The 10,621-nt window shown below is 50.0% G+C and overlaps 1 protein-coding gene across 4 annotated transcripts in view; it reads left to right on the forward strand.

Annotated features, from left to right (window-relative positions):
• The window catches only part of PPP1R7 (protein phosphatase 1 regulatory subunit 7), a 38,860-nt gene extending 28,496 nt beyond the window's left edge, over positions 1–10,364 (forward strand). The window contains exons 10-11 of one of the 4 annotated variants that reach the window (XR_007518015.1): positions 1,111–1,177; positions 8,600–8,685. Coding sequence is in view for 3 of the 4 variants with exons in the window: in XM_049888714.1 (XP_049744671.1) it covers positions 8,600–8,776 (177 nt within the window). In the remaining variant the exon portion in view is untranslated. Of the gene's footprint in view, positions 1–1,110; positions 1,178–8,599 lie in introns of all 4 variants that reach the window. The other 3 variants (XM_049888714.1, XM_049888713.1, XM_049888715.1) reach the window with 3 other exon arrangements.
• The last annotated feature ends 257 nt before the right edge of the window (positions 10,365–10,621 follow it).

Here is a 10,621-nt window from a genome sequence, read left to right on the forward strand (position 1 = left end):
GTCATAAGGGCCCCTGCCTTGTGGCAGCACACACTGTCAGTGGTACAGCAGCTTCCAGATAAACACTAGAGGCTGAAAAGTTCATGGTCGCCATATGGACCACCAGGCACGAAAAAGTTAAAATACTTAATACATCCTTTCCTGATTATCAGACAATTAATGAACAAACAGTTGCTTTATATGACGTAAGAGATGTCTCCCTCGATGCCAGTAACATCGAAGTTACACATTTCCCTTTGTTGAAATTTCATACAGATTTTCAGAAAATGTGAAGTTCTACCAGTTATATATGAAGTGTATGTTGAGAACACATTCTTGAGAATGTTTTATTTAAAATGTTACTGAGTTTGGAAGAAATAAATGTAAATTTTCTATCTCAATATCAGCCAGAAAACCATTGTAACAGGGAGTACAAACATCCTATGAGGTTTCGGTCTTGAAAACCAAGAGGCAGTCTGCTAGGAAAATGTCAACCAGGGAGATGTTGTGTGGCAGATTTCTAGTTGTTGACTCAGGCAAGGATGGTCAGTGAATGCTGAAATCACTGGAGAAGGATTGTTAGAGAGCTGGATGATTGCACACGTGCCACAGCATCGCCCCAGAGACCTTGCTAACAGCCGAAGGGAAAAATATGTTCCTGGGCTGTCTTGGAATCACCAGGTCATCCAAGTGATTGAACTTAGCATCCCTAATGGTAGGACAAGCTGATGCTGTGTGCCCCCGGTGTGATTCATGTGTGAAGCATACTGGACAAAATGTTAAATCAGAGTCTAACCAAGCATTTAGACCTAACTCCAAGTTTACAGAAAATGTGAGGGCCAGAGGAACAAGTTAAATGACACCACAAGGAAGCAGGCAGATAAATCCAGACAGAATAAGGGACATTCTAGCCTGGGTTTCTTCAAAACATCAATTTCATTTAAGAAAAAAAAAAAAAAAAGGTCAGGGGGAATGTTCTAGAGTAGAAGAGACTGAAAATTACACCTCCTGGGAAGATACCCTTAAAGAAACGGGGTGTGCCTGGAAGGGCCACACCCTCAAGTCAAGCTTCTTTACACCCCAGGTGCGAAGAACTTAAGAAACATAAAAACCTTTTTTTTGTCCCATCAGTGAGTGTAACATCTTTGCCCCAGCCTGGTGTTCAGGAGCTTCTGGAATGTTTACAGAGACAATACAGGTGAATATTTTTGAGTTCCATTTTTTAAAAATATGAAGGTTACAATCTTTAAAAGTTGTCAGTTTCAAATACATCGTTTATAATATACCGTTGTAGTGAGTAGTAACGTTGGTGACGAGTTAAATTCCCAGTTCAGCATTTACTAAATCCTGGAGAAAACTGCCCGGAGGTTGGCCACACTAAATTACAAGATCTGGAGTTGTCGGGTTTATAAAAAGGGTATACTACTGTGGACTAGTGGGATGATGCATTGGGAAACACGGGTGTGTGAGACAGGAACCATACAGTGTGCCACACACAAGTGAACTTACATATTGAAAAGGAGAGGAGATGGGAGCATAGGAACAAACTCCCACAGGAGCTAAAAAGAACGGTAGCTGAAAGTCTGAGCCAACCACCAGGTGGTGGAGTATTATGAAAAGTATTTTTAAATAGGCTATGGCACGAAAAAGTCTTATGTCTTTTAAACAGTCTAATTCTGCGACTTTTATTAAAGGAATGTACTTTAAATGTTTTAAGGTAAAAGTGTTGAAGGCATGTGCGTGCATTGTTTTCATGATCCTCCACTTTCCATTAACTGACCAGCTGCCAGTCATAGGCATGGCGGGAAGACTGACAGATTACCGCCACTGTAATTCTAATTCTACACACTTTGTATTGGCCACGTAACCAGACTCACGTTGTGTAAGTGTAGTGCGATAGATTTACACCTAACAAATAACGTTTAAGAGTTTATCCCAAAACAGTTACTCTGCTTTACCCGTTCCTGGTGGAGGCACTAGCTCAGCTGACAGTGTAGTTCCATTCTCAGTTCCAGGTCCCTCATGACACAGCTGCCTCCGATCAGGTTTTAGCCCTTCCACGGGACCAAGCTCTGGGTTTTAGTAATGTAGATTTCCCAGTGCAGGTGGCATGCTAGTACCACAAGAAGTCCTGTGAAAATAGGGTAACTCCATCAGGTGAGTCTGGGACACTGCATGTTATGCTCCTTTCCAGGAGATACGTAAGGCACACTTAAGTTACTAAAAATAGTCTGGCTCTGACAATGGAACTAGCCTCCTGCCACAAAGAAATATAAAAATTTGAGACCATTCTGTTCAGGCCATGGACAGCAAGCATCACAAGACTGCAGTCCCTGAGAGGAGGGAAATCTCAAAGGGAGGTCCATGATTACCCAACTCTTTGCCTGGAACAGTTGCTGAAGAAGCAAAAATTAAAGTTAGGGTAGCTGGAGTCTGTCAGTGTGTGGCTGAGGGCTGGGCAGTCCTGGCACAAGGACAGCCCATCAGAGGCTTACGACCTAGCTGTGCTGGGGGAAGAGCAGAGCTGGGGGATAATGGAGCTCCAGCCGTCCCCAAGAGGTCTTATTAACACCCTTGTCATCTAGCTGGACACCAAACAAGGCCAAGCCTTAGAGGTAAGGACCATACGTTCAAGTAAGGCCTACTCTAAATGCACGCTAATAAACCCTAACATCAAGCTTCAGCATAATTCCCAGGGGAGACAGCATTTGCAGGTCAAGTCCTACCAGTTTAGGGGGGCTTGGGAAACACGTGGACTTTCTGCAGACCCACCCTAACAGAGTGTAAAACCAAGTCATCAGCCAGTAATTGAATTGACTGTTAGAACAAAACACCAAACCTCTTCAGAGAATCCAGCGTCTCTACAACATACTGTACACAATGTCCAGCATTCAATCCAAAATCACTAGACATACAAAGAAATAGAAAAATGATCCATAATTAAGAAAAAAAAAGTCAGCAGAAACCAAACCCAGGGTTATTAGTCACAGAGCCACTTCAGAGAGTTGTTTTTTTGTTTTTTGTTTTCTTTTTTTCCTTTTCTGTCTTGTTTCTTTCTTAATCAATTAATGTATCTCCAGACCTGGAGGTAAATTGTGGCACCTGTTGTTCTTCATTACCACTTCCAGACCGTTCCTCTTCTGCAAGCGGCTCTCACAGTTGCTCACTTTGTAATGCTCGCTACGCTCTGTATGGCTGTCATCTGCAGACCTCCAAGCCACTCATCTTCCATCTTTACACAATCCTAGCGCTGGGCTCCCTCTTCAGCACTGTTCCTGCCCTAATTGGTGATTTCAGCATCCATGTAGAAGATCTTTCCAGTACCTAGCATCTCAGTTCCATAACCGCCTCACCTCTAAAAATCTTTTCTTCCACCACACCTCAGATACCCACTCCCTTGACCTAAACCTTGTCATTACCAGTAAATGCAGCCCCTCCACAATAGCTTCAGGCACCCCACCCTTGACCACCACTGTCAACCTCCCACCCTTGACCACCACTGCCGACCTCCCACCCTTGACCACCACTGCCGACCTCCCACCCTTGACCACCACTGTTGACCTCCCACCCTTGACCACCACTGTCGACCTTCCACCCTTGACCACCACTGCCAACCTTCCACCCTTGACCACCACTGCCAGCCTTCCACCCTTGACCACCACTGCCAGCCTTCCACCCTTGACCACCACTGCCAGCCTTCCACCCTTGACCACCACTGCCAGCCTTCCACCCTTGACCACCACTGCCAGCCTTCCACCCTTGACCACCACTGCCAGCCTTCCACCCTTGACCACCACTGCCAGCCTTCCACCCTTGACCACCACTGCCAGCCTTCCACCCTTGACCACCACTGCCAGCCTTCCACCCTTGACCACCACTGTCAGCCTTCCACCCTTGACCACCACTGTCAGCCTTCCACCCTTGACCACCACTGTCAGCCTTCCACCCTTGACCACCACTGCCAGCCTTCCACCCTTGACCACCACTGCCAGCCTTCCACCCTTGACCACCACTGCCAGCCTTCCACCCTTGACCACCACTGTCAACCTTCCACCCTTGACCACCACTGCCAGCCTTCCACCCTTGACCACCGTCAACCTTCCACCCTTGACCACCACTGCCAACCTTCCACCCTTGACCACCACTGTCAACCTTCCAGCTCGCTCCCTTAGTGACCTGCCCCCAATAATGTCTCACCCCATCAGACCTACAGCCAGTGAGCCTACCGCTTTTTGACTGTCCCCCACTTTCCTCATGTCCTCACTCCCTTCCTTCGGTTCTGAGGAGCACTTGCATACTGCTGATTGCCCTCTCTGCCCTGTCTTCCTCTCCCAGATTCACCTGAAAAACTCTGCTTAAACCAAATAGCTGAGTGTGACTGGGGGAAAAAAAAAGAATGCTGACTGAGGTTACCGTAAATGCAAAGCTTAAACTTCACATGAGACCTTAATACTGCCCCTGAGTCCTATGTCCAGCTCTTTTCTCCTGGGTTACCGTTGCACATCTCCTTCCTCAATAGCTGCTTTCTGCTGGCTCTCAGCTGGTTGTTTCTCTGTGAAGGTTGAAGCAATCAGAAGGTGATTCCACACATTCTTTCCACCACATCAGCCACCTTCCCTCACCTTGCGTCCTGTCACCCAGGGTGAAGGGTTGTTCTCCCCGAAGCTGGCCCCAATTCCATTTGAGGTCACCTCCAGCAGTTGCGCCACCTCTCCCCTACACCTCTGTCTTGCCTCTGCAGAATCATTCCTGTCAGCTCACTAACATGCTGCAGTTCTCCAATCCCAAGCCTTCTGTTGGCCTTGAACTTGCCTTGCCCCCCATCTCTGTTCCCTTTACGTTGCCTCTGGCCATTGACCCCCATCTCTGTTCCCTTTACGTTGCCTCTGGCCATTGCCCCCCATCTCTGTTCTCTTTACATTGCCTCTGGCCATTGCCCCCCATCTCTGTTCCCTTTACGTTGCCTCTGGCCATTGCCTGGCTGCCTCTGTTTGCTCGCCTCCCACCCTCTTTCTTGAGCCCCCTGGTGTCCAGAGGGGTATTTGCCCACCAGTGGCCTGCCAGGCAGTGTACATTCCCACAGGCCAGTGCCGTGCTAGACTCAAACCTTAACATGTTTTGACTGTCTCTACTAGTGGACGTGTGGGCAGATTCAGTGTGCCATTCATGCTCCTCTCAGTGGACACATTTGCCAACTCTGCTCTTGAAGTTCTTTTTTCACACAGCTTCCAGGGCATCACACCCTTGGTTCTGCCATCTCTTTAGTCACTTGGTCATCTTTGCTGGTTCCTCTTCAGGTCCGCACCGCCCCCCCGCCCACCACCTATAAAGTACCCTGGAGTACCCTGGGGTTCAGGCCTCGAACTTTTTCTCTGATCTGTCTCCCTCGTGAGTCCATCCAGTCTGACGGCCTTAAATACCACATACATGCTCTGGCCGCTGTGACAGCCTTACATACCACATACGTGCTCTGGGCGTCCATGTTCGTATTCCCAGTCCTAGTGTCTCTCCTGGACGCCAGATTCATGGGTCAGCTGTTTGCTCGATGTACGGCCATTGTTGGATGTCTGTGAGTCCTTGGGTGGTACAAATCATTAAGTATGCAACTACTAACCAAAAGGTTGGAGGTTCAAGTCTACCCAGGGGCACCTTAGAAGAAAGGCTTGGTGATCTGTTTCCAAAAGGTCAGAGCCATTGAAAACCCTGTGGAGCACAGTTCTCTGACACAAACGAGGTCGCCATGAGTCGGAATTGATGGCAGCTGATGGTGCTGCTGCTGTACGTCCCACTGCCCCCCAACAACATGGCCAAACCTGGACCCGTGAGCTGCTCTCCCCAGTATCCCCGATTCTGCTCCATCTTGGTAAATGGCAGCTCCATCCTTTTAGTTCCTCAGGCCAAAAACCTCAGGGTTTTCTTCACTTCTCCCCCTTCTCTTACATGCCACACCCAGTCCAACATCAAGTTCTTGCCTTTACCTTCAAAACCGACCCAGAATCTAACTGCTTTTCACTTCAACTGGCCCCAGCCGCCATTACTCCTTCCCTGGGCCACAGAAATAGCCTCTAGTTTGCAGCCCTGCAGCCTGCCCTCTGTAGAAGAGTGACCCTTTTACAACATGAAAATCCTTCAAGGGCTTCCACCACATTTAGGAGTAGAACCCGAGGTCTTGCAAAGCCCCTGTGGGCTCCCCTGCCCTGCCGCTCAGCTCGTCTGACCCTCTGCTCCCCACTCTGCCCACCGGCGCCAGCACGCACCTGCATTGCTCCTGGCTGCATCCCCAGCACACCAAGCCAAGCCTGGGCCGCAGTGGCTTCAACGAGTCAATGTAGAAGAAATTGTTACTCCAGGATCTAAGCTACTGACGTGAGCAATTCAGGCTCACAGGTGGGGTCACGTCACAGAATTCCATACTATCGTAATCTTAGCACACTGATGTTGGGGGGCTCTTTCAAGGACAATCAGTGCTTCGTCCAATGCGTGAAACCCCTCCACAGCGTTCCTAATAAGTGGCCATCAGCCACTACTCAAGTGATGAGACCTGACTTCTTTCTATCCCATGAGGGCGGTTCCTGTCATAACTCTATAAGTTGAGTTGAAATCTGTCACCTTTTACCTTCAGCCCACCCTTGTTCTGTCCACAGTGGATTCACAGAGAGCAAGTCCAGCCAGCCCCCCTTCCACAGGAAAACACCTCACTTTCTCCCAATGTTTGCCCCTCAGGCTTGGGGCTGTCACCTCAGCGTGACTCCTAGGAGGGCATGATCAGAGCTGGGGACGAGACCTGCAGGGAAGCTGGACTGGTACCTCTTGTCCTGTCTGTGCTGCCTGAATGCACCACAGCTTTTCACCCGGCCTCGCATTTAAACTGTCTGCGGTCCCAGACCCCTGTAAGCAGGGGGTGCTGCAGCCAGCTTGCGCTGGCCCGTTGGGTGCCTTTCTCCACAGCCCATTGTCAGCGATCTGTGTTGTTGCCTAAAGTCAGCCCAGTGGGGTATTTACACCTCAGATATCTGTAAGCACTACCAGTCAGGGTGTCTTGGTCATCTAGCACTGCTGTAGCAGAAATAGCACAAGTGGATGGTTTCAACAAAGAGAAATTTATTTTCTCACAGTCTAATAGGCTAGAAGTCCAAGTTCAGGGCGCCGTCTCCAGGGGAAGGTTTTCTCTCTCTGTCGGCTCTGGAGGAAGGTCCTGTCATCAGTCTTCCCCTGGACTAGGAGTTTCTCTGCACATGAACCTGGGGTCAAAAGGACACACCGTGCTCCCAGCGCTGCTTTCTTGGTTGTATGAAGTCCCCGTGTCTCTCTGCTCGTTTTTCTCTCTCTTATGTCTCAAAAGGGATTGACTGAAGACACAATCTAATCTTGTGGATCGAGTCCTGCCTCATTAACATAACTGCCTCAAATCCCACTCATTAACATCCTAGAGATAGGATTTACAACACATAGGAAAATCACATCAGAGGACAAGATGGTGGACAGTTACAGAATACTGGGACTCATGGACTAGCTGAGTTGTCAGATATTTTGAGGGGACACAATTCAATCCATGACACAGGACTTCTCTTTTTTTCCAGGGAGCTGGTTGGTAAACTGTTGCCAGCACACCACCACCTGGGCCCTCAGTGGTGGCTTTCCCAGGTGCGCCTCACCTTGTCACCCTTCATGCAGTTGCATGGTCGTGTGGGTTTCGCCTGGCGCCGTGGGCTTCAGGGGGTGTTTTCTTAGAGGTGGTTTTGTTGTCGCTACTTTTCCCTCCGTGGTATTCTTTAGAAACGTAATAGAGACAGGGTCACCAGTCTCTCACAGACTGCCATCCTGCCCCAAGCACATCTGCTGGCCAGTGTGAGCAGGAGCCACATCCACATGCCATGCGTGCTACGCTGACACGTGTGTGCTGGACATGCACTGGGCACAGGCATGGCAAAGGGCTTGCTGCGACCTGAGACGCTCTAAGCTCCTGACAGTGAGAGGACTCTTCCTGCTGAGGGCAGGTACCCTCCAGGGGAGCATGGCAAGCATGCCAAATTTGGGAATGGTACCTCTGAAGCCTACCACCACCAGGAACGTCACAGCAGAACAAGCCACAGAAGTAATCTGTAGAGTATTCAGGGATGGTACCTGTGAAGCCCTCCACCACCAGGGAAGTGTTCTGTGGAGATTGATGAATTTTAGGTGGGGCAACCTCTGATGTACTTGATACGTTCAGTCACAGCAGGTCAGGTCATCTGGGCCTTGGGAGTGATTACTGAGAACTGGTTTGCAGGCAATGTAACCAGACCTGCTGTTAACACTTGGCCGGGAAGACGAGGGAGGTCTTGTCAGCGTTGCTATGTTCTTTCTCTGATGATCTTAGTTGAAATTTGCCCCTGGCCTGGTGAGTGGCCCAGGTTCTGGGCATGAGCAAGTACATTCCAGTTGAATGGTGGCCAGGATGTATGTACCAAGAGAGGATGGAAGGTTTCAGGATGTGCCTGGGAGGACTGGATACAGGGTCTTGGGAGTGTCTTCATGGCCACGCTTCCAGCCTGGGTCCACGGGGCTGAGATTCAGGTCTGTCTGACTGTCTGCTCTAAAGGCTTTTCTAATGTACGTGTGTGTCCGTGTGTCCTCCCAGATGAACGACAACCTCATCGAGAGCTGGAGTGACCTGGATGAGCTGAAGGGCGCCAGGAACCTGGAGACGGTGTACCTGGAGCGGAACCCCCTGCAGAAGGACCCCCAGTACCGGCGGAAGATCATGCTGGCCCTGCCCACCGTGCGGCAGATCGATGCCACGTTCGTCAGGTTCTGAGTCCCTGCTCCTCACTGCTCCCTGTCCTCCAGGAACTTCCCAGCCACGGTTTTTTAATCTACCTTTTGCTCTTGAAATCGTCCTCCGCCAACAGTCACAAGCCCAATGGCAATAAAAGGCGCTGAGTGGTAACCAAGGTGTGTGGTGCCCGCTCTCCAGTCTGAGGTGCCATCACTGTTAAATCTCGCCATGCAGCGCGGCACTCCTGGTCACTTGTGAACGGTTATTGTAGCCACGAGGGAGGCCACAGCCCTGCCTGCGTCGTGTGAGACAGAGGGTCTGAGAGTGTGGAGATGTCCCGTGCTGCTCACATGGTCCTCAGGCGCCGTTCCCGCATCATGACCCACGTCAGCCGAGAGGTCTTTAATCTTGGAGACCAACTGGTGCCAAGTTTGAAAAAATTGCATATATTAAAAAATAAATAACCAAGAATTCGGGTACAAGATGGTCAGCCTTTTGTGGTGGCCAGGTGGCTATGAGCGCTCCCCTGCCCGCCGAGGTAGCCATAGGGAAGGGGTGACATCCGCGCCACACAGCTGCTTTGTGCTGCCGGCAGAATTCGAACCCAAGTGGGTCTGCTCCAAAGATCAGGCCCTTAGCCATTTACAGAATTCCCTCCCATCCCTACCCTGTCGTTGTTTTGGCTAGTTATAAAATTCACAGTGACCACCGCCTGGAGTCTGAACCTCATGTTCCAAGGCTCTGCCACCTCTCAGGTCTCAGGTTTCCCCTCTGTAGCATGGAGAGCTGGTCCTGCAGCCACCAGGGGTCCGTTGCAGGTCAGAGGCTCTGGAGCAGCCCTGCCCTAGGGGGAGCACTCGCCACATGGCAGGTGTCCCACGGCCACAGATGGCAAGCAGCAGCCCAACTGGACAACAGAGGTTGAAGCACGTCCATCACCATAGGAAGGTCTCCTGGGCAGTGCTGCTGTAGGCTCCTGTTAAATATGAAAGTATTAAAGGTAACGGTGTGAAATGTATGTGGTTGTTAGGTGCTGTCGAGTCGGTTCTGACTCATAGCAACTCTGTGTACAACAGAAGGAAACAGGGCCAGCTCCTGCTCCATGGTTACAGTTGTTGCTCTGCTTGAGCCCATCGTTGCAGCCACGGTGTCAGTCCACCTCCTTGAGGGTCTTCCTCCTTTTCACTGATCCTCCACTTTACCAAGCATGATGCCCTTCTCCAGGGACGGGACCCTACTGACAACATGTCCAAAGTATGTGAGACGAAGTCGTGTAATCCTCACTTCTAAGATTGTACTTCTTCCAAGACAGATTTGTTCGTTCTTCTGGCAGTTCATGTATCTTCAATATTCTTTGCCAACACCATAATTCAAAAGCGTCAGTTCCTCAGCCTTTCTTACTCATTGTCCAGCTTTTGCATGAAATGTATAGAAAAGAGAAATTAAGCTTTGTCACAAGAGAATAGAATATGACTATTGAGTTGTTTCCAGCCCTGCAGACACCTTAATCATCCTGTGAGACCCGAGTCCGACTTCGTGCAAAGCGGTAAGGGAATAAACGTGTGTAGTCAGGTTGTTAGTCAGGTTAAGTCACTAAGTGTGGGGAAATTTGTGACAGCAGCCATAGAAACAAGCACACGTGTGACATGACACCTTTTCACATTCTGCTCTGGGCTCTCAGGATGTCCTGTTGGACCCTCACTGTGCAGACTGATTCCAGAGCCAGCTTCAGGCCCATCTCCCCCATGCACCTGCGGGAGGGCAGGGCACACAGGTGAATGTGCTCCCTTCCCTGTGTCCCCTCCTTGGTCCCCTCTAGCCCCTCTCACATCTCCCACCACCTCTGCACTGTGATGTCACAGGTGCTTGACCCCAATCCCTGGG

This window comes from Elephas maximus, chromosome 6 (assembly GCF_024166365.1).
Source record: "Elephas maximus indicus isolate mEleMax1 chromosome 6, mEleMax1 primary haplotype, whole genome shotgun sequence".
NCBI lineage: Eukaryota > Metazoa > Chordata > Mammalia > Proboscidea > Elephantidae > Elephas > Elephas maximus.